General features: G+C 36.4%; 1 protein-coding gene across 1 annotated transcript; it reads right to left on the bottom strand.

Annotated features, from left to right (window-relative positions):
* Positions 1–1,906: 1,906 nt before the first annotated feature.
* On the bottom strand, positions 1,907–20,996 carry LOC114515585. The gene is made up of 3 exons (XM_028534870.1): positions 20,947–20,996; positions 10,465–11,677; positions 1,907–2,643 (listed from the first exon to the last, which is right to left on the bottom strand). Exons 2-3 carry the CDS (start codon positions 11,639–11,641, stop codon positions 2,414–2,416), a joined length of 1,407 nt encoding a protein of 468 aa, XP_028390671.1. The 5' UTR covers positions 11,642–11,677; positions 20,947–20,996; the 3' UTR covers positions 1,907–2,413.
* Positions 20,997–26,115: the final 5,119 nt, after the last annotated feature.

Here is a 26,115-nt window from a genome sequence, read left to right as displayed (position 1 = left end):
CCCTGTAGCGGTGGCCAGTGATATTAAGGAAATGTATCAGCAGATCGTTATCGAGGAACGAGATCATCCGTACTACCGAATGCTATGGAGGGACCTGAGACCAGAACAAGACCCTGAAAAGTATGAATTCAGGAGTGTGGTGTTTAGGAAGAACTGCGCGCTAATGGAAGCACGATTTGTGGCGCAGAAAAATGCAAGAAAATAGCAGGAGAAGTATCCCCTGGCTGCAGAAACCGTTCTGAGGTCCACATACATGGACGATTCTCTGGACAGCGCTAAAGATGATGACGTCTTCTCCGATTCGCGACGTCTGTTAAGAAGAAGGAAGTTGTGATGTTAGTGGATGCATCGAGGAGACGGATGGCGCAGTCAGTTACCTCCGTAATGAGTATGAAAATGGTCAAATCACTTGCCGCATGAGCGCAGCAAAGTCGAAGGTCTCTCCCGGCACTCAATGCAACAACGACGCCAAGGCTCAAGCTTATTGCGCTGTCTTGGATTTGAGATTGGCGCAATCGCTCCATAAAGTCCTATGCCTCTCGATCCAAGAAGCGAGCTTCTATTTCGACAGCGAGGACGTGCTTTTGTGGATCCGGGGCAGAGGTAGAGATTTTAGGTCGTTTGTCGCAAATCGTGTGAGCGAAATCCAGAGCAGCACCAGCCCGTCCCAGTGATAACACGTTAAGACTGCCTGCACTCAAGGAGTTAGTCCGGTTCAACTGGCTGAAGATATGACTTGTTGGGAAGGTCCGGAATGGTTGAAGCAAAACAATGAGCACTTTCCAAAGGGGAAGCTGGAACATCAGCCTCGCAGCCCACCAAATCTGAAGCCCTCAAAGGTCAGCACTTCGTTCGCGACCGAAGTCCTCTGTACCACCGAAAGCGAAGACCGAAGGGCCAGTGACAGCTGAATGAAGAATGACACCAGAACGTTTCTCGGACTTGTCCAGATTGGTGCGGGTTCGCACGTGGGTAAGACTAGTGATTTTTAATATGCGTAACCCGAAAAAAGGCGAGGGGGTCCAGAGCTTACCGTCGATAAGCTTACTATCCAGCCGCCCAGAATTTGCTGAGCAATTATCCTATGATGCCAGGTTTCCGGTTATCCTTCCGAGGAGTAGTTGGGTTGCGAAATTGGTTGTAAAAGATTATCACGAGCGGGCCAACCATACATGTGGAGTGAATTTCACTTACTCAGATATCTCAAAAACACTGGATCAGCGCTGGTAGCGAAGAGATTCGCAAATGGAAAAAGCAATGCAACGGGGATAAACACCGGCAGAACCAGCCAGCTAGACCTTATTATTTAATTCGTTTGATTCTTCGTTCCTTACACGGCCGTAACGTAGGTTGGGAATATTCATACATTCATCTTACACCCGACTACTTTTCTTTTGTACGCTATTGTTCCTGCAGTAGACAAACATGAATATAATTATGAATACGCCCCAATTAAGCGCTCTAGCTACGGCCTGACTTGCTTAGTCCATCAATTAAGTGTGTTGCACGAATGAGATCCTGACCGAAGGCTTTCGTTCCCACTGACGCATTATTAATATACTTATCATTAATCTACTTCACTGTGAAAAGGAAAATACTTTGGAACCAAGCCTTAAAATTATTAATGCATACCATAAACCTTTATAGCGGGTAGGCAGTATTCTGTTGCTCATCGTAATTTACTTGGATGGTCACAAATAGAGAGGGAACCAGCGTTTTTTTCTCATCTTACCTTATTCTTACCATATTCGTTCAGATAAAGCTCGTATCTCTCAGGAGGGCAGAGCAATGTTAGCCGTGAAAAAAGGACACGTTTTCTCGTTACTTTGAAAGCTGTGGGACCGGTGGCGGACCCAGGGTAAGTCAGATTAAATTACTACACCTGTAACTTGCAATCGTACTGGTAATTTTTTATCTAATCATATTGTATTGAAACTAATAACCATGCAATAGCCTTGTTATTAAGGACAGTTGAACTGGACTTCTCGTTCCTTGTTTATGAAATCGTGCATATAAAACCGGATAACGTACATACAGAGTGCTAAAATCCTTAAATAATATAAGAGATGTGTAAAAAATTAATGGCCACCACGCAATCATGAGGGTTTACTCGAATTTACATCGATTTCTATTTTATCTTCAGAATTCTATTTTTCATATCTTAAGAACGTAATTTAAACACCTGGAAATATTTTTAACAGATTACAGTAGCGGATCTGGGGGTGATCAGAATAAATTATTACAGCTTGAAATCGCAATCGCTTAAAATCCTAATAGATTTTTATTTAAAAATATCCTTTTCATTTTAAAAATATTAAGGTGTTTTGAATTCAAAATTTAGCTGTGTAATTTATTCTGACTACCCCCAGATCCGCCAGCGGCATATTATCAGTGCAAATGCTCCGCATCAACTTCACTTTATTTCTCGATCATCATCACTAACTTCTTCCTCCCGTGGGACCTCCTGGTAACTATGAACATCTTTAGCACAGAAGATATAAATAGTAAACACCGCCATCCAAGCCACAGTGACAACAGAGAAACCACAGAAACTTAATCTTGTACCAAATTCTTCAAAACAGATTCCAAAAACTGCGGAGCCAAGTTCCTTGCCAATTCCATGAAAAGTTAGGTTCACCACACCTGGAACAAAGTAATTTTTTTTATGTAACCCTCTTCCCCATTAAAGATTAAATAAATATATATTTTTTTTTTCTAAATTAAAGAAATGTATTCCTCAAAGTGCAGCTTCGTTCCAGGATGAAGAGGAAAATAGACAATTTACAGCAGTGATACCGGAGGGAGCCCGATCAATGCGATTGTCAATGCGGGTACCGCATACTATCTTGGGTGGCAACTCTCTCAAAAAATATAATGCATACATTAATACCATCGCTTGAAACACAAAAATTACGCTAGCTTCCTGACAAAAAACTAGTTACAAAACACCTTGGATATATTTCATAAATTTATCTGTCATTTTTAGACTTGAAAACAATTTAGGAATGCTTAAATTTTGCAAATAAAAAGTGTATTTCGATAAAAATACACATGATCAATTGACAGATAAATTTAGTAAATATATCCAAAGTGTTTTGTATCCAGTTTTTTTTTAGGAACCTAGCGTAATTTTTGTGTTTCAAGCGATGGTATTAGTGTATGCATTATATTTTTTGTGAGAGGGTTGCCAGACTTAGGATAATCCCCGAGCCGGTGCGGAGCACCGTGCGAGGGTACTATAAATCCGCTCGGATATTTACACCCACGATGTGCAAATACGAAATCAAAGTCGTCCGCCATTATGCAATGGACCTCACGCCATGGACGGTCTTCTACGTTATGCGCATGCGCCAGTGTGAACTACTAAGCTCTTGATAGGTCGAGACAAAAATTTGTATTTTCAAACTGTCATTTAGCAAAATTTTGATGAAATTTATAAATTTATATTTTTATAAATGTGGAAAATATGTATTTTTACTAAATTAGGGGGAAACTCGAATGAGGTCAGGACTTTTCACGGTTTAACAAATAACAAGACCAAATTTTCCACCGAATTCACCGCGTAAAACGTAATAAATCGGATTTTACCCTTGGTAATAGGGAGCTTTAGCAGTGACTACGACCACAGATTAGCTATATACAGATATGAAACTGACGCCAAATCGAGTCACGTCGTTTTTTGCCCAATGTGCGCATGTGTAACTTGCTTGGCAAGTGTCATGTTGAAATGTAATGAGTAAATCGATAGAAAAATCAAATTTTTGACAAACAAATGCTGATTTAAACAAATCCTTTAGGGCGATGTCCCATTTCGCTTAAAATTTCTAAAAAGATAGATAAAGTGGATCTTCTGAGCTAAGAACTGGTTTATGAAATTATTTGATGCTGGCAAAAACTGGAAAAATATAGCTGAAGAGTGCAGGGCTTGCCGTATGGAAAGCTGTGCAATAAATTTACTGGCTGAGCTATTTTTGAGTTTAGAAAACATGTAATACATGCTTTAGATACAATATATCTCCAGAAGATAAAACGAAATGAATTAACAAATATCTAAGAATAATAGAAATGTGAAAACGAAATAATAAGAGTTTAAGGTGGCTACCTACAATTTTTTAAAATATTGAAAACTTGTGGTTTTGATTTAGAATTTTAGCACGAGATTTCTTGCTAAGGATGACGTCATTAGCGAAGGACACATATACCGACACTGTTTAAAAATTTATTCCAGAAATAAGCATAGGTAGCGAGAATTTTTAAAAAAGAAATTTTTCGTCTTAAAAACGGCGTTTTACTCATTAAATTCCCTCATGAGACTTGCCAAGCTCGCCGGAAGTCATCACGCGCTGGCTGCGCTTGGGACACAAAACAATGAGCAAAACACAGAAGTTTCATTTCTGTATATAGCTAATCTGTTTTACGAGTACGGCTACGCGTACGAGTAATACATTCGTCAATCTCGCGCGTTGTTTGCCTACGCCATCAGCCAAAACTCCAATCGCCATCAACAAAGTCGTTGGGCTTTTGATTACGAAATTTATCAAAAAACTATTACTAACAGAGGTAGCTGACAAGAGCAAGCGTGGTTAATGTGTATATATGATGGTAATGCCGAGAATAGATTTATGCACAGCAGAATCGAACAGGGGCGGATCTAGCGAATTTCCTGACCGATGCATCTTTCATGGATAATGTCAAAGGCCCACTAGCGGGCCGGAGACATCTATCCCGGGAAATTTTAAGCCTAGGAATGCGAGACTCGAAAACGCGATTCCCTGCATTTAATTTGGCTGACTAGTTTCAAACATAGACATTCAAACATAGAAACCAACTCATGCATTCAAAGATTCATGACAAAACTACGTCCTAGCTTTTAAACATAAAGAGGTACTTCATAATACAATTTCAGGAGTTCATTTTAGAATCTTGCATAAACTGCAGTTTAGACATTGTAAAATCTTGAATTAAATAGTTGTTTGCAAAAGTAGTTGAAAGTCGAAAGTCAATACCAATTATCAAAATATTCAAATAATTTTTTCCATAAAGCTCAGAAGAAATAGGGCCTTTAATTATTCAACAAGAGTTGCACTAATTTCATTATTCAAAAAAGTATTTGAAAAATTTGAAAAAATTGATGTTTTGAAATAAGAGAGATCGAGTTATTGATCAATCTTAATAATGTTTATCAATATTTTTGTGAGTAGTACAAAGCTAGTTATTTAAATTTTAATTAAAAATATTGACAAAGTATTGTCTCCCTTTAGAAATAAAATATTTCCAAAACAACTAGGAAGGAACCACTTTTTAGAGCTTGCAAACTTTAGGCAAATATTCAAGTGTTTATGTCTTATTAATTGACTTTTTAGTTTTAGTCTGACAAACACTGATTGGGGCAGTGGGGCTAATTATGTTAATTTAATCAGCAAAGCTGGTGTAAATAATCTTTCTAATATAGAAGATATGCCAAGACTATGTAGTATCCTGCCTGGCCAAATCTTAAAAGCAAGGTCGATCTATTTATAAATGAGGTTGTATGCATGCAATCCTATAGTTTTGTTGTTCAAGAGTTACAACAATGAATACATCAATGAGTAATAAAAATATTCTTCACAATCAATTACTAGTGTATGTACTATGTACAGGCATTTAGGATTCCCATATTGTTGCAAAAGTTATTTCATCCCAAATAACTTTTATATTAATTATCCCAAGAATCTTAAAACTAAAGCAATGCAGTCCATTTGACTTACAGCAATAGTTGAGACTTGAGTTAATTTGAACTATATTAGGCAATTTAGTTATTTATAGACTAGCTGTGATTCACCAGTCTTTGGTGACCAAAACAGCCATGAGCAACCATAGCTAGAAGTTAAGGAATTTACACTGTCTAATTACCTGTATGGTAATTGGTAATGACCTAAACTGGACATCATTGATCATTCATTCCTAATAATTTTTGTGGCTGTTGTGTAGCATTATTAAACCAGAAAACAACTTAATTGTAATACCTCAAACTTGTCGTATTATCTTGACATCAGCTACACAAGTTACCTTATTTCGCACGCATAGTAATGGTGTAAGGTATAAATTATATACTGTGATTTCCATCATTAATAAAATAATGTAAATCACAGTTTATAATTTATACCTAGTCTAGTGACTCAAAGTCACTAGTGGTATAGTGGTCATAATAATAAGTGGTCATAGTAAGGTCTAGTGGTCATAATAATATGACCATTATTGGCATTTATTCAAAAATTGCTCTTATAACATAAGCTTTATATTAAACCTAAGCAACTTTAAATTTATACGCAATATCAACGAACTGGAGAACTGGCCAGAACCATTGAATATTCGAGAATAGAGATTATATTATTGACCCCAGGGGCATGTAGTCATTTCTTTATTTTGAAAATTATGCGAGTACGTTACCGTTTGACCTCAAACTTTATTTTTCTTTCAATTTGAATAATGCCCTTATTTGCTGTTGTAATCATGACTTCGATAATGCGTGGGAGAGCAAATTCCATTATGCCAAAGCGATTTAGCGAAAGCTGTACGTCACAGTAGAATCTAAAACGAGGCTTGAAGCGAAAAGGTAGCAAAAAGCCCGCAATCTGCACGAGTGCATCGGTCGGCGGATTCAAATCTACCCTCAAAACAATGGAAACGTTTACGTCACGGTAGATTTCACGCGGAAAAGGACTCGGGACCGGTGCACTCACAGGTGCACAAATTTCCAAATCTACTCTCAAAACAATGGCAATGTGACGTAACAGTAGATTTCACGCGGAAAAGGACTCGGGACCGGTGCACTTAATTCACATCAGTGATTCACATGTGCTACTGTGTATACGTAATGAAAAGTTATTTATATCCATGTTTAAGCCATTTTTGTCGCGAAATTATTCACGACGACTTGTCGAAAAACAAAAGAAAGTGCGAAATCATGTTTTGATCGCAAATATCGATAACTTGGCAATAATAATGAATTTAAATCGCTGGTTTGAAGTGATTAAAAATAGGTACGCAATGCGTACATGTGGGTAGCCTGTAAAACATTATTAACTGCGATAAAGCTGCTATAGTGGCAAGTAAATATCAACTGATGCAATAAATATTATTTTCTAGTCTTATGTTCTAATGCCATAAACAAGGGATTAAACACCCTATAGTTAGCTAGTTGAATACAGTTATAACAAAGTCAATTTAGTACACAAGCTATATATTATAATATTTTATTGTATTAAATACATTTTAGACAGATCAAAACATACATAAGTATTTTTACAAGAGATAGGAAATGAAATTTTTTAAGTAGAATAGGTGAAGAGAACAAAAAAGAGAGTAAGGTTCCGGGATGGTGGCACACATCATCTGATAACATAAAGCTTAGTTAAGAAGGAGAAAAAGGATTCAGACTTTTTCAAATGATCATCGTTTTGATGTCCTTTGATTATCAGCATGTCTTTGTTACATACAAGATGGGTTATTTTGTTGATAAATCAATGTTATAGTTATGTTAATATTCAATAAAGGTTAAATGTTATTGTTCCAGTAAGATTATACCACTTGTTTTCCAAAGTTTATTGGCAATATGTTCACCATTATAACTGAAGATGATAGTATGATTTCATTGATCCAGTAATTTCATTGATACAGATGGTTTGCAATGTTGATTACAGATAACTTATCAGCATCAATTAGCTGGACATAATAGCACCAGTTCGTAGGTCGAAAAAATCTGTGTGGCTTTTTCCAAGTTTAAATTTATCAGTTGACAATATCTTATCACTGTGCTAATCAGTCCGACAATTAGTTAACATTGAATGCCATCATTCATCATTGATATAAATGTGTAAAAATTGTTTCAAACATATCAGCATAACAATTTCAAAGGGCTCATCTATGTATCTGAACAATATTTGAAAGATTTTTCTTCAGTTGAAATGCACTTGTGTTAAAAGTTTTGTTTTTTAAAAAAATATGTTTTGTTTATAGTTATGTTCAAATAAATGCTTCTTTTTAAACTCCAAAGCATTTGGTTTAATAGCTGCATGTCCACAAGCAAGAAATTGACAAGTGAAATATTGCATAGTATAATTTATAAAAAAGGGCAACTTGTTACTACTATTTGCCAAATTATAAGGTAATATATTTGGTTTAATAGCTGCATGTCCACAACCAAGAAATTGACAAGTGAAATAGTGCATTTTAATTTATAAAACAGGGCAACTTGTTACTACCATTTGCCAAATAAGGTAATGTTTTATTTATTTTCTATTAGTGTAACTTTGTAGTTGTAGATTCAACGCTCACCGATCACCGCTTTTTCGTCTTTAAAGTACTCGCCTTCGCTTTAAAATTTGACAAACGTATTAACGTGACTTCGATTGCTTCCGTCCTTCGAAAACAACGAAATTTTCCGGAAGTAGAAGAACCACCGTTCGTCATCTTTCGTATATCCGACGATTACCGAAGATGTGGCACCCACACACACACACACAAACATCCGGACACTTTTTCGACTACATAGTGGTTAGCCGCGCATGCGCAGGCTACCCACAAAAACTCTGAGTTTATTCAAGGAGAGGTGTGATCACATTAGTTAGCTATCAGGTATTTTTATATGTGTATAATCTATACAAATATATTATATCTGACCAAATTTCAATATCACAATTTTGACCGATGCATCTGCGTCCGTTGCACCGGTCTAGATCCGCCCCTGGAATCGAATGATGAAATAAAAATCGTATTTCACTCGGTAAATTAATCTCATTACGATGTTTATCACGTGTGAAAAAATGCCATGCACGGCTTTTGATTGGACGTACGATATTCTTCACACGTGGGGAATGTCATTTTGCCGGAAATTTTTTTACATTTTCTTTCAAGATGGCGTCGAAATAAAATTATGGGAGTGAGATTGAAAACATAATCCTCATATTCAAGATCTTTTCACATTCAGCAAATCCTCAAATCTTTCGGACAGAATATCTAACTTCTTTTGATCAATTTTATAAAGAAACTGAACGGTAATAAATATGTTTTGATGCATAAAATTTTGATTAATGTTGCATGCTCGCTGTGTTTTTTAAAGCGTGCCGTTGTCAAATTGATCTCTATACACATTTATAATAAACAAATTACTTGATGGTTGGCTCGTTTGTACGATTTTTATAATGAAAAGCTCGTTGTGAAGGATCGCAACGAGGATCGCATCGGGCTATCTTTAAAAGGGGGAACGGGAAATCGGGGAATCGGGGAATGGGGGAATCGGGGAATCGGGGAATCGGGGAATGGGGAAATCGGGGAATCGGGGAATGGAGGAATTGGGAAATCACGATTCTATGTCTAAATCGTGATATTTCATTATTATTATTAAATACTTTTTACAAACAATAGCCTTTCAGCTTATTAATTCGGCTGCTTTTAAATGGGTTGTTTTCTAACGAAATAATACTATGACTAATACCCACACTTTTCTTTTTGTGAGCTTGCTCCTTCCGTCTCCACACAGAGCAGAGGGTTATTCGTGAGGTTATTTGTGAAGTTATTCAAATTTGTTCTAAATATCTGGAAGACCTTCAGTTCTAGCATGCATTAATTAAGAATAAGCCATGGAACGGGAAAGCAAACCAGTCGTATTAAAGGCTATGTAGCCTAGGCTTGGAAGTTGGAACCACCCTATTGATGGTGCTGCAAAAGGCCACCTGGTACAATTTAACTGTGAAAAGAACTATTTTGCAGTGTGTAAACACCATCAATGTCTACTCAAATCAAAGTTCGCTAGTTCAGTTCTAGTTTACAAGCAGATTCAGCTTTATTCAAACGGCTTTTTATCCCCTCTGAGAACCGCTTTTCAGGCTATTCTTATCCTTTATCGCGTTTTTTATCTCAATGAGTCGCATTTTTCCTTTATCTCATTTTCAGTTTCCCCGATTCCCCGATTCCCCTATTCCCCGATTCCCCGATTCCCCCATTCCCCGATTCCCCGATTCCCCCATTCCCCGATTCCCCTATTTCCCGATTCCCCCCTTCCCCGATTCCCCGATTTCCCCATTCCCCGAATCCCCGATTCCCCGTTCCCCCTTTTAAAGATAGCCGATCGCATCGTACGCACTCGCCAACCATAAAGTAATCTCCATATATGCACCCCAAATTAAGCTTCCACCTCCTTAAAAATATTAACATAAAAATTGCATATCAATTTTTCCTCTAGAATAAGAACATTAAATTTGCTTGCCTAAACCACAAAATTGACATTAATAGAATTTAGCTCATCATGAAAAAAAGCAGGCGATGCCTTTCATTCTGCTTCTTGAAAAGTGAATCCTAGGCATGCTTCACCCGGAAATAATCGGGGAAATAACCGCGAGCATAAACCATGCAGCATCCGTTCAATTTTGCCCCAAAATAATACCATACATGGCGTATAAAAATCACTGATAGGATTCTGCTCACCTTGAAAAAAAGCAGACGATGCCTTTGATCCCGCTTTTGAAAAGTGAATTACCAAAGACGCATAAGTTAGGACAAACGAAACAGACTGAAAACTATCGAGGAATATCACCAGCCAAGCATTTTCAGTAAACGCTAGACCAGCAAACGAGGCGGCAAATAGAAACAGTGAAATTGCTATGACATACAATTCGCCAAGTTTTCCAATGATAACACGGGATATGATGTACCAAACACCAACTAGAAGCCGTCTGAGTAAACCACCAACTGCCATTACAACCGGCGTGCCGCCCAAGTGCCGCATGTACCAAAATTCCCAACGCAATTGAAACGCAGTACAGAAACCTGCATGCGCGCAAATGAACAGGACAAGAATATAATGAGGTTTTGACAAGACCGACTTGACTTCTTCATAATCCACCACCCGTTTTTCAAGATACTCGTATTCTAACCAAGGCAAAGAAATTAAAGTCATACACTGTACCGCAGCCGCGTAGAAAAAAACAACGTAATAACTTGGGACTTCTTTCCCGCAGACCAAATGGGGTATGTGGCCTGCCAACGTTCCAACAATGAAGAGCGAAATTCCGGCGCCAATTTCACCCCAAAATGCATAAAATCCAAATTTTGATTTATCTTGCTTAACATGTGTCACAGCGGCGACAGTAATTAATGTAACAGAAAGTCGTTTAACCAGTTCGAAAAAACCACGCAAGAAAAGTATAATCAAAAAGAATTTTACCATATCGCCGTCGTATTTCGTCTCGCTATTCCCCAAAGGATTTTCGACATTTTTTTCAGCAGATGATGCGTTCATTACAGAATTATGAACAATACTGGAGTTTCCGAATGATTCTGTGATATTTCCCGATGATGATTCTTCGCAGGTTAAATCAGGCGCTTTCGGTGCCAGAAACAGCAAGGTGCTGGGAATCGACAAAAGGATACATATAAGCAGCAGGTGCTTCCTCATGCGAAATTTGTCAGACAAATATCCTGCGATCGGTATTCCTATCACTTGAGTGACGAAACCAAGCACAGGGACCAAACCGACATAAGTTGTGCTGTATCCTAATTGTGCCATGAATAAGGGCATGTATTCAGCGATCGTTGCCACACATGAACGAAACATAAAAAAAGCAAAACTAACGGCAACCCCTGTGGTAGTGAGCGAAAACATTTTTTACAGCCAATTCTTGGGTAAGCCACATACAAGCTAAAAATATAAAACATAATGATTGCATGAGCTACTGCCAATACGATTTGAAAGAGTGGAAGGTGCCGGTGTGATGAGGACAGCGGGATTTCGAGCCTGATCGAGTATGGGCCAGTAAATAATGGCATTAAACCAGTAGTAATCAAAGATTAGGCAAGTGCGTTCGATTTTTTATTACCAAATGATGCTTGTGCTGTAAATTTTTTATGAACTTTTTCTTGCTAATGCACGGCAAAAATAATTATATAACTGTAGTCTCGTGCAGAATTGGCAGTGAAAATGAATATAGGAATAAACGAGACAACTACAAGGCTATAGGTTGACAAACATTGAAAAAAAATTCCCTGATGCCTAGTTTCCATTCAGTCGTTAGCTGTCGTTATATGTCTTTCCGTGTCTTTGGAATAATCGTGAACTTCTGATAACGACTGAGAGAAACAGAAAAACGACAGTGTCCAGGGGCGGATCTGGCCGAAAATCTGACTGTATCACAGACTAGGTCTCGCATAACTAGGGGGGTCCGGGGGCATGCTCCCCCGGAAAATTTTTGAAACTGGAAGCCCGGAGATGCTATTTCCCGCGATTTGAGCGTACTTTTCCAGATATATTTTTTACCAAAATTTTCGGCTTTTCTTAGCAAAGCACATTTTTCCCGGCTTTAAAATGCGTACTAAAAAAATTGATGATTATGATTATATATTCTTATCAAATTGATAAATTTGGAAGTTGCAGTAAATTAAAGGTAGTTCTACTCCCAGCAGTCAGTGACTAGACTTATATAATGTTAAGGTTATTCATGGGGCAAAGTGGTATCATATTTCCCATTGTGGGCATTTCATATTTCACAGTCAAAATTTTAGAGCAAACTCCGTTTCATAAACTCATAGCTATTAAAACTAGATGGACAAAGCTTAGGAAATGATTCAGGCAAACTTCTAACGACAGTAACGACTTTAGTACTATTTCTATTAGCAGATCAACCTTAAGAAAATATTAATAATAGCGGTTTTAATATAAACACGTGCATTGATCCGAACGCGATGCTATTATTGTATACAAATCAGACTGGGTATTAGTTTAGCCAGATTTTCCACTCATGATGCAAATTAACTTCACAAAATCATTACAACGAATAAGATATTAATATATTCACAAAACTTTGTAGTTACCTGACGGGATAATGGTTATGAGAGCGCAATCGCTGGCTTTTGGGAAACTGTAGCTCCGCAAATTGACATGTATATATCTCGCGATTTATTCCCCTCTTTGAGCAGCAGAAAAATAATTTCGCATGAATGTCTGATATTCGTTACCTCTTCGACCTTCTCAGCCAAAGAATTTCGCTAATTGAGCGCACAGTTCAACTTGTCTAACAGAGCGCGTGATGCCATGATAGCCAGATAAACTGCGTATAGACTTAGTTTGCTTGTAATGAGACTTGCGCCTTTTGCGTGGAATGTTGGTCATCGTTCAAATAGAGCAATGTAGCTGACTCAGCATCTGACTGTATCAAACTGTATCAGTGATCGCGATTCTGATTGGTTTGATACAGTCGAACGGTCTAAATATAGCTTATACCCCCCCGCTGACTGTATCAAAAATGTTCTATTTTTATCTCAACTGCTACGACAATGTCTTTCTGAGTTATGTTATTGAGTTGAACGGAGAAGCAAACTCCCAAAAAGCGGGCTTGTTAGCAGGTAGAAGTGAACCGTTGCTGGCGAATGCGAAATGCCAAAAATTGCTCCGTAACCGCTTGTCAGCTTGTGAAGCGAAAAAACGATTTCCAAATGATGTAAAATGATGAAATAAAAGCATTTATGATTATAGTTATTTTCGGCAAAATCTGACTGTATTATTTGATACAGTTGATATAGTCTAGATCCGCCCCTGGTGTCACTCGGATAATCGGGATAGATCAAATCCTATCTCAACGACATAAAAAGAAAGGAAACGACATGATTCTTCTCATAATTCGTTATCGGTCTTTTACGATTATTGCAAAGACATGGAAAGACATGTAACGACAGCTCAACGACTGAATGAAACTAGGCATTATGAAAATCTGAAAGATGCGAAATTCGGGGCTTGACTGGATGCGACGCTCGATCGTTGAAGAGCTCATGTGACGGTATTTATATCTACGACAGAGCTTTCTAATTCTATCTATAGTATCTATCTATCTATCTATCTATCTATCTGTGGCCAACGTTTTTGAAAATAGGTGTGTGTGTATATATATATATATATATATATATATATATATATATATATATATATATATATATATAATATATATATATATATATATATATATATATTTATATATATATATATATTTATATATATATATATATATATATATATATATATATATATATATATATATATATATATATATATATATATATATATATATATATATATATATATTATATATATATATATATATCACTCTACTTAACGGTATTGAGCACTCTGGATACGCTAATAGAACTCTTCTATTTATATTTATATATATATATACATACATATATATATATATATATATATATATATATATATATATATATATATATATATATATATATATATATATATTTATATATATATATATATATATATATATATATATATATATATATATATATATATATATATATATATATATATAAATGTTTAATCTAGAAATATTGTCATCGCTACACGGTGTTTCACGCTCAAGGCGATCATCGGGCGAATGGATACATTTAACGGTTTTTGACGCGTAAGGATTGCATACTAGCGCGTGCGCCTAAGGTTTGAATTTGTGCGCACTGTATTTAAAGCGGTGTCTACACTTAGAAAACAACTCCGAGCGCTTATTCAGCACTCTGTCTTTGTCTGCTTTCAAAATAAACAGCTTTTCTTCCAGGCAAAGGTTGCAGCTTCTTAATATCGCGACTGTATTTGCTAATACTTGAATTAATTAATTATACATAGCGGTCGATATAAATGTGTAAATTAAGATATACATAACACTTGGCGCCATGCACAGAAGAGTATATTATATTATAGAGAGAGTTATAAATTGTTGACAGTCTTATCGAACAAACAACCTTACACTATCATCATACCGAAATTATGTTCACTTTAAAAAGCTACAACACTGCTTGATGTCAGAATCCATTGGAGCACAAAGAACAAAAATTTTCTGTTCATGCATGTCCTGATATATGAAACCGGTAAAAGCAAACCGTGGTCTTCAGGAGAAAGTAACCAATGCATTACTCATAATCAGCTTTCCTCAACAAATATGATAAGTTCAAAACGCTGCAGTCGAAAACAATTCGTGTTTATGATGAGGTCATTTTTTGTTACACTTTGATCTAAGCAACCGAATCTCAACTGTCTGGGTTCCTTCTGCTGATTTTTTCATAGCTCCTCATAATGCTTTAGAATGCGTTCTCCTTTCTCGAACGCAAAAATGGATGCAATGTTGTTATTCTTTGAAATACGGATGCGACGCTCGATCGTTCAAGAGCGCATGTGACCGTATCTATATCTACGACAGAGCTTTCTATCGCAAGAGTTGTGGTGCACTACTCGAAATCTTCGGCTAATTTCCCGTACGCGGTTTGATTTCGCTCGCATGATACGGCAATTCCTCGACAAGGCACGAAATAACCGTTGTTCGATGAAGTTACATTATCGAACACATTACACATAATTATTACACCCTAATATAAGCTCTAAGGTTATCATAAGAACAACAGTTTAACAATAGTTTATCACAAAGTGACAGACATGTTCGTATTTAAACAATATCATGCGGTTGAACTGAAAGTACGATGTGCTTCTGAATATTGAACAGCATTTATTAGCAGTTATCATCAGACAACAGTGTTCAAAACAAACGCTCTGAACTTTTCACACAATTTAGACACGTAACTCGACACCTAATATCACGATGTAAATATATAAAGAATAACAACCAGATCTGTCATTATATAGCCTGATCATCGCTCCATAGCGTGAAACTCCGAGTAGCTACTACTCTTATAATAAATGAATAGATTTTCGCTCTTTTAGATATATATATGAATAGGTATATATTTATATAAAATTATACCGCTACTTACCGATGTCGCGACTGTTATGTTGAGATACCAAAATGCAACCCAGCGTTCCTGATTACATCTCTTTCAAATGTTTGAAATGCATAATATTTCATCGTAGTATAATGTGTATTGTTAATTAAACTAATTGCTAATACTTTAGTGAATACTTTATATACAGGGTGTCCAAAAAAAAACGAAAACTATTGAAATCACTCATTGTTAAAATTTGAATGCCGTGTTAACGAATTTCAGCCCGTGGGGATTTAATGCAACTTATAAAATGCTAAATGCTTTGTGTTGCTAGAGAAAGGGGACATGTCGAAGGTCATGGTCCTTGAGATGCACATCTAAATAATGTTATCCATATTTGTAAATTGTAAATATTGTTGATTAATAAATATCATTTTTGCGAGTAAGCAAATTTTACTGCATCATGTATGCATGCGTAAAAATGAGTATGGTATGGGTGATTTCAATAGTTTTCGTTTCTTTTGGGACACCCTGTATAGTGGTCGATATAAATGTGTAAATTAAGATATACATAACACTTTGCGCCATGCAAAGAATAGTATATTTAATTATGGAGAGAGCTATTAATTGTTGACAGTCTTATCGAACAAACAACCTTATTATTATCATCATACCGAAATTTATGTTCACTTTTTTAAAGCTACAACACTGCTTGATGTCTGAATCCATTGGAGCACAAAGAACAAAAATTGTCTGTTCATGCATGTCCTGAAATATCAGTCAAACCGTGAAAAGCAAACGGTGGTCTTCAGGAGAAAGTAACCAATGCATTGCATGCTCTTGATTAGGTTTTCTCGACAAATATGATCAGTTCAAAACGCTACAGTCGAAAAAAATTCGTGTTTATGAAGTCATTTTTTGTTACACTTCGATGTAAGCAACCGAATCTCAGCTGTCTGTGTTGCTTCTGCTGATTTTTTCATAGCTGCTCATAATGCCTTAGAATGCGTTCTCCTTTCTCGAACGCAAAAATGGATGCAAACTCGTGATTTCACCTAGCGTACAAATCTGTGAGCGAGATTGAATGACAAGTATTTTTCCAACTCAATATTAACGAAAAGCCGGAATCTTTAAAACAAAATAAGTTAGGTTTGGATCATGCTGGCCATCTAAGCACGGAAATTGAAGATGGAAATCGTCGATTAGTGATTACATGAATATATCGTGTATTTGAATTCAATAGACCTTTACTACAGACAATGATGGTGAGTATTTCTACATTTCTTCAACAAATTTCCTTGTTAGGAGAACTTATTAGGTTGTACGTTAATAGCAGCCTGTGCGAATGTGTAGCTAATTGCAAAATTTCATCGACCATCAAGTCGCGCTTGTCATAATAAAAAAAGTTCAAAAACATCTGCAATCATGCAGTTCTTGTAGTGTAACTTTAAAGTGTCCATAGACGCACCGGCTACCAAAATTATACGTTTACTACGGTACACAAAGGTATACATGTATGCATGATAAATAGAAATTCAAACTAATTACATTATCCATCCTAATGGGAAAGAGCCGCTTTGCTCTTTATCATTCTCATCATTCTTAATTGTTATTCTTTGAAATACCACTGAACGATTTGCGTATCTACAGGGTGTCCCAAAAAAAACGAAAACTATTGAAATCACTCATTGTTAAAATTTGAATGCTGTGTTCACGAATTACAGCCCGTGGGGATTTAATGCAACTTATAAAATGCTAAATGCTTTGTGCTGCTAGAGAAAGGGGACATGTCGAAGCTCATGGTCCTTGAGATGCACATTTAAATAATGTTATCCATGTTTGTAAATTGTAAATATTGTTGATAAATATCATTTTGCGAAGAAGCAAATTTTACTCCATCATATGCATGCATAAAAATGACTACATGGCAAACATTTATACACCTATGGGTCCCAACAGAGTGCTTAAGCATTCAAACTCTAACAATTGCATTGTTATGGGTGATTTCAATAGTTTTTGTTTTTTCTGGGACACCCTGTAGACTTTACGCATCATTTGTTCACTGTGGTTCTAAACGAATATGACTATCAACTTGATTTTTGTCCAGTAAAATCTGAAAGATGCGAAATTCTGGGCTTGACGCAATGCGACGCTAGATCGTTGAAGAGCGCATGTGACCGTATCTATATCTACGACAGAGCTTTCTATCGCAAGAGTTGTGGTGCACTACTCGAAATCTTCGGCTAATTTCCCGTACGCGGTTTGATTTCGCTCGCATGATACGGCAATTCCTCCACAAGGCACGAATAAACCGTTCTTTTTACGCTGTTCGATGAAGTTTCATTCCGTAACACACAATTATTACACCCTAATATAAGCTCTATGGTTATCATATGAACAACAGTTTAAGAATAGTTCAACACAAAGTGAAAGACATGTTTGTATTTAAACAATATCATGCGGTTGAACTTAAAGTACGATGTGCTTCTGAATATCGAACAGCATTTATTAGCAGTTACCATCAGCCAACAGTGTTCGAAACAAACGCTCTGAACTTTTCGCGCAATTTAGACACGTAACTCGACACCTAATATCACGATGTATATATAAAGAATAACACTGACCAGACCTGTCATTAGCCTGATGATCGCTCCATACCTTGAAACTCCGAGTAGCTACTACTCTTATAATAAATGAATATATTTTCGCTCTTTTATATATATATATATATATATATATATATATATATAAATATGTATATATATAAATAAAATTATACCGCTACTTACCTATATCGCGACAGTTATGTTGAGATACCAACATGCAACCCAGCGTTCGTGATTAGATCTCTTTCAAATGTTTCAAATGCATAATATTTCATCGTAGTATAATGTGTATTGTTAAACTAATTACTAATACTTGAATGAATTAATAGCGGTCGATATAAATGTGTAAAGATATACATAACACTTTGCGCAATGCACAGAAGAGTATATTATATTATGGAGAGAGTTATTAATTGTTGAAAGTCTTATCGAAAAAACAACCTAACACTACATATCATCATACCGAAATTATGTTCACTTTACAACACTGCTTGATGTCTGAATCCATTTGAGCGCAAAGAACAAAAATTGTCTCTTCATGCATGTCCTGAAATATCTAACCGTGAAAAGCAAACCGTGGTCTTCAGGAGAAAGTAACCTATGCATTGATCTTGATTAGGTTTTCTCGACAAATAGGATCAGTTCAAAACGCTACAGTCGAAAAAAAATTAGTGTTTATGAGGTCATTTTTTGTTACACTTTGATGTTAAGCAACCGAATCTCAGCTGAGTCCCTTCCGCTGATTTTTTCATAGCTGCTCATAATGCCTTAGAATGTGTTCTCCTTTAATTGTCGAACGCAAAAATGGATGCAAAACTCGTGGTTTTACTTAGCCTATCTGTGAGCGAGATTGAATGACTATTCACACGTATTCACACATATATCCCCGGAATATTAGTAGTATTCCGACGTGAATACCTGTGAATAAAACACACCCCATATTCTCACCTAAAATATGTTCGAATATTGCGTGAATATTTTTTGAGGTAGGATATTCTCACTTGGTCATATTATTAAGTGCTGTTGAATAAGTATAGAATAAGCGGGACATTATTCACTGTAAAAATTTGCTGATAATTTGTCTATAGTGCCAAATATTCATATATAGCCTTGTTGTGATTCCGCATTCGCCTGCTAGACAGCTATAGTGTCAGCTTTTGAAGATATACATTACATTATCGAGAATCGAGATTTATTTAGGGTCTTTGATCGCCAATAAACTTATATAAACACATGACCAGGACCTATATTTTCTGATTTTCAATGGCAAATTTTGATCGGATTTTTCCTCCTTTGCAATGCCTTCATTTTTAGTCAATATTTTTATTTTATATGTGGTTGCAGGTATTCAGATCCTGTGGAGATAGCTATGCCCTCATTGTAGGGTTGTTGGAGGGCGCCTTTAAAAAATGAGGTGATTGGCCATGTGGCAATGATGAAGATTGATGATTGGTGACATTTGATATGATTCCTTTATAGGAATTGTGGAATGCAGAATATTGTGGATATAATTGGGGATTTAAAAATTATATTGATGAAATGCTACGAATATGTGTTTGTTGTTTGGCAAAACGCGGGTGCAATATGGAAATGTGTGAAATGCGTTGGCCAGAATGAATGCCGGTTATTGCCATTCTGGTCAAGTCGCTTTCGTTTGTTTTTCGTTGAAAACTGTAGTTATGTTTCATCAGGCTCCAAGCATAACTAGGGAAAGCACGTTTCTAACCTGCTAGCAGTTCTTGGAACGACGTGCTCGCATATGTGATTTGTGATAATGAGCGGAAATTGTGTGACGTGAATTCGTGGTGAGATCGGTGATGATGATGAAGTCCAAATATGCATGAGCATGCTGTTTATCCGTGTGTACAGGGTGTATATTAAGTGTAATATTCTAAAATTCATATTGTTCATAAGCTCAATAGATTTTATGCCCCTGGGATTTTAAAATGGCTTCTAATCGTACAGTTCAACTGCTAATGGTCAAATTAATCAGCCAAACTAATAATGGTGCAGCTTACAACCGAACAACGAGCTTTTATTGTCGTGCATGATAACTTGAATGCTAACTGTCGACCTTGTAAAATAATTGTAAATAGAATTTTACTCGTTAAATACTTTCATTTCAGCTCGTTGGTTTACGCACCCGACTTTGTTTACCGACGATTGTGCCGCTAGAATATGATTACAAGCTTTCTCGCATCCCAGGGGCCAAACGTCTTTTGTGTTGTAGAACAAAGAGGATATTCATGAATATTAAGTGGTTGCGTTTTGTTTGTTACACCCTGTAGTGGGCTGTTGGTTTGCTGTTGAGGGCTAATCCATGAATTGATTGGTTTCTGTTCTCTGAATTGATTAGCTCCATAAAACATCCCCAATGTGTGGTGATTTTGTGAGGAAGGTTGGTATTCAATCCCACGTGTATTACCGTTATTAAAATAATTATAAACCGCGGCATGGGAGCGTACCGAGGAAAATGTTGTTTTATTTTGGCCCCATCTCTGTGAATATGATATCTAATACGGCTGGTTAGTGCCGGCCGGGAACTGTTATGTTAGGAGTTACAGATGTAAAATATTTAAATGGTCTTACTTACCCTTCAATTCGAAGAAAAGCAAGCGTCCAGATGCTTACCGAAGTTTGCTTTGAGTGTTAACGCGCAAGAAATGTAAATGAGTGTGCTGTGTGACATCGAGGTTGTGAATCGTGAAAGCGAGGCCGAATTTGTTTCGGGGGGGATGGTGTTGGGGGTGCTATTTTTTTAAAAATTATGGCTATTTAGGCCTCCGAAACCGATCTTACGGTTGGAATTGTATGTGGTTGTGGGGTTGGGTTTTGTTTAAGGTTGGGGTTAGGGTTCCACTTACGGTCCGGGTTAGGGTCTCGTTTGAAAAATGGGTTGTGTGGTTTGTGTTTCCACGTTGTGGGAAGCACTGGCAAGGATAGGGGGAGAGTTTGGTTGATCCGGGGGATGAAGAGGGGTAGTGGTGGATTGTTTGAGTTATTGCAAATGGCGGTCGGTTTAATGACGTATAGTGTATTCGAAATATATAATTACGAGTTCTCTTTGGAGAACGTTCGGAGCGATAATTCAACTCATGTGTGTGTTTGTTTCAAGGTGGATTTTGGAGTTACAATTGGACGTGGTGATGAAACTGTATCAAGGTCGTGATTGAAGAGACTGAACGTGTGTTGTATTTACAACAGTGCTCGGTGAGCGAATCAAATGAATTATTTACATGATATTGCTATGTGACTGATGGTGGTTCAATATTATGATAACTATTTGTACAACTGTATGTTTATGGCCGGCATTGTATGATTTGATTGTCTGCCATCCATGCCATTAATGAATGTATTTTTTATACATATTTTTTGTACATATTATTTGTTTATGTGATCCTAAATGTTTATTCGTGGCAAGGTTGTGTTGTCTAAGGGGTCCTATTTGTCAACGTGGCTGCAGATGGTTTGTAGTTTGGTGAATCACTCCAATGTGGTCTCCATGGGTGTGCTCTTTCGATTTGTTGGTTGTCGCTTGATGGAGCCGGTTCTGTGGGTTGTGTCTGGGTAGTGGAGATATTTGATCTTTGGTCAAAGGTGATTTGGGATGGCCCATTTGTTTAATTGATGGAGCTAATCAATTCAGAGAGCAGAAACCAATCAATTCAGGGATTAGCCCCCTATAGCAAACCAACAGCCCACTACATACGGATAAACAGCATACTCATGCATATTTGGACTTCATCATCATCACCGATCTCACCACGAATTAACGTCACACAATTTCCGCTCATTATCACAAATCACATATGCGAGCACGTCGTTCCAAGACCTGTTAGGGGGTTAGAAACGTGCTTTCCCTAGTTGTGCTTGGAGCCTGATGAAACATAAATACAATTTTCAACAAAAACAAACGAAAGAGACTTGACCAGAATGGCAATAACCGGCCAAGGCATCTCACGCATTTCCATATTGCACCCGCGTTTTGCCAAACAACAAACACATATTCGTAGCATTTCATAAATATAATTTTTAAATCCCCAATTATCCACAATATTCTGCATTCCACAATTCCTATAAGGGAATCATATCAAATGTCACCAATCATCAATCTTCATCATTGCCACATGGCCAATCACCTCATTTTTTAAAGGCAGATTAAAAATCTTAACAGCTTAGAAGTCCAAGCTAGACTGTGTTTTTTAAGTACATGAAAGTAATTACATATATATTCAACAATGCACTCTTCGTTTTGCTTGACATACTCCAAGAGCAATGATGTTTCATATATACTACAACAGCATTGCTCGTATAATAATAAGTGTATACCACAACCAGCTGCCCAACGATTGAAAATCATAACAACTTAGAAGTTAATGGCAGGCTGTATGCAACCAATTTTTGATAATTTAGATAATTTGCAATTAATTACAGAAATAATAGATGTATAAATGTTGTAAAACATCACATGTACATGATCTTTTAAGAACTGTACAAAATCTCAAAAAATCTTATCATGGCATATGCTATATGCAAATTAATATCGCAACCTAAAGATCATGTTTGTTCATATGGATATCTTTGTTCATAGATAAGTTTGAAGAACAAAAAATGCTTAAACATTCGCACAGACTGTCAACGCATAACCCAATAACTTTTTATCACATGCTTTATAAGGTAATTCGAGAAAGAAATGTAGAGAACTCACCACATGGTCATTAGGCCATAGGGTATGGTCTATAGGCCAACTATTGCACTCAACTACACAATATTCAGTCACTCACCGAAGAGGTCCTTTTATACGCACAAACGGTATTTGCTTGTTGGGATCAAAATTTGAACAATAATAAATGAATCCTTGTAATATGGTTAATATTCGTTATCATTCTAAACTGGTGAACAAGTAACATAATGTAGCGTGTGCATCTCGCCATGCAATCTCATTTCTGTTTTGCGCATTTTTGGGGCCCCTCTTTTTCCTTATGTATATAAATGATCTCCCCAAATGTTTAAACCATGCTACTCCCCGGCTGTTTGCCGACGATACAAACCTTACAATAGCCAGTGAGCATATCCAGGAAATTGAGTCAAGAATGAACAGTGAACTTATATGTATAAATGAATGGCTACTAGCCAATAAACTGAGCCTTAATGTCACAAAAACAGAATTTATACTTATTGGCTCAACTCGCAAATAAATAATATTATTACACAGCCAGATCTCAAAATAAATGAAGCAAAAATTAAACAAGTCTATAAATTAAGCTACCGTATTTGGGGTAGAGCTTGATGATAAATTATCTTGGAATGAACATATTGATCGACAAAGTGGCCAACAAAGTTACTTCGGGAATAGGAGCCATTAGGAAAATTCGTGATTTTGTAAACCGAGACACTTTAATTTCAATTTATAATGCCTTAATCAATCCTCATTTTGACTATTGTAGCGAGGTGTGGGATACCATGCATGGTATCGGTCTTTCAAACAGGTTGCAAAAACTTCAGAATAGAGCTGCAAGGGTAATCATAAACTTTAGTAACGATATTTCTGGACCAGAAGCAATAAAAGCACTAGGATGGGAAAATCTGGAGACTCGTCGAGCCAAGTCTAAAGCTAAAACAATGTATAAGGTTCTAAATAATTTGGCTCCGAGTTCGCTTACGAAACTGTTTGAACATAAGAGAAACATTACCAGATACAACCTCAGGGGTTCCTCCACCTCGCTGCAATTACCTCAGCCAAAGACTGAGAAACTAAAGAAAAGTTTTCATACGATGACGCTAAAGTCTGGAACTCTCTACCTATGGATATGCCTTGTTCGGATACATTGACAATGTTTAAAGAAAGAATTCGTACTCATACAAATTAAACACTTCTAGGTATAAATTTTAACTTCCTTATTCTTCTTTATAACTCTCCATATTCCATACTTTTATTAATACATGTAAGTTGTTTACGTAGTGTATTGTAGCGTGGTGTGTTGTATGTAGTGGTTAATTGTCTTGTATAATAGTATTTATAGTTAATTGTGTATATGTTTTTAAATGTAAATCACACGCCCCTCGTGGAAATCAGCTTAAAGTTGACGGGGCTAGCGTGTGACTTTTAAATAAAGTTTTACTACTACTACTACAACTACTACAATTTCTTCATGGGAATCGTAGCATACAAATACTCGCTGGCATGCTCTTTAACCGCGACCAGAGTTTGAAGACTTTACTAAGCCCTTGGCGTTCTTGATTCTCTTCTTGACTGACCCATATTTTTTTTCGCTAAAAAGCTTTCTTACAAGTACGAATGCGCGATCCTCAATCAATGTTTATTAACTTGAAAGCGCGCTTTTTGCGCCAAATTATTTATAAAATTCCACTTCTATTTTTGAGCATTCAAAATAAATTTTAACAAATGTCAGCTTCAGAAATTATCTTGTGGAAACACGGATTAAGCCAGAGGTGAGATATAAGATATTCCAAGTGTGAATATTGGTCGAAATACGCGCATATTCACAGCATATTCACACTTAGAATACTTAAGAATAGGCTATACAACAATTTAAAAACATAAAAATTATACTCTACACTACTAGTAAAAAACATCTATATAATTTACTATTCATTTAAGAGACTGGATATTATAAACGTGTCCTTATATATATATATCTGTTTGTACGATAGTTAGGAATGTAAAATTGTTTCGAATTTCTAAGATTGCATGTACATATCCGGAACTTTCATAGGTAAAAGATGATGGAGTTCATGGTTTTCATCGTTAAATATTAATTTAAAAAGTTTTTTGCACAAGTCTTCTCTTCTCACCCACAAATGCTTCATATCAAGAGTAGCCAAAGCATCTTCATACGATAGATCAGGAAAAATGATACGCATTGCTCTATTTTGGATTCTTTCGATTATGTCTAAGAGGTAATCGTTACTGTCAAGACCAGACTTCTTGAGTTGCTTTAATAGATAAAGACGCTTGGCAGCTTTCGTCGTTATTTTATCAACATGTCCATTCCATTTTAGATCTTTGCTTATCAAAACATTGAAAATGTTCAACGCCGCGCCACCAAATTCATCCTGAACTACCCAGAAAGTAATGTATCTTACGCCAACAGACTCAGCCAACTTAACCTGCTACCCCTGGAATATCGAAGATCTATCAAGGACATTACTCTATTTTATAAATTCAACTCCGGTACTATGTATATCGACTCCAAGGGCATTTTCTCTCCAGTAAACTGTGCTCGTTTAACACGTAATTCTAGTTCACATAACTTTAAAACCAAGATATCACACAAACAAGATTATTTTAGATTCTCCTTCTTTCCACGGGTGATAAATTTGTGGAACAAGCTACCGCATGATACTAAAGCCTCTTCATCACTACAATCACTTAAAACAAGGCTTATACTTCAATCTAAAGATACTCTGCAAAGTTACGTTCCTCCATAATACATATAATACTTAGTAATAATAACTTCTGTTTTGTAATAATGTAAGCATATGTGACCGTCCGAGTTTGTTTGTAAAATTTCTGTATATGTCTGTACTAGTTGTATTTTAGTGTATTTATTTTTAGATAAGGAGACAATTACAAATTGGGACTTATGTCCTGTTATTGCCTCCTGTCACTGCTGTAACTTTTAGTGACTAACTAATTAAAAAAAAACAAAAAAAAAAAACGCCCAGTATTGTTGCCTCTTTGACTCGAGCAGTGATTTGTTCTTGTATCAAATAGGGGCAAAATCAGGTTCGCTCTGTT

The sequence above is a fragment of the Dendronephthya gigantea genome, unplaced genomic scaffold (genome assembly GCF_004324835.1).
Source record: "Dendronephthya gigantea isolate DGI-Jeju-01 unplaced genomic scaffold, DenGig_1.0 000004F, whole genome shotgun sequence".
Taxonomy (NCBI): domain Eukaryota; kingdom Metazoa; phylum Cnidaria; class Anthozoa; order Malacalcyonacea; family Nephtheidae; genus Dendronephthya; species Dendronephthya gigantea.
The sequence above is the reverse complement of the archived record's forward strand: the minus strand, read 5'-3'. Positions and strand labels throughout refer to the sequence as shown.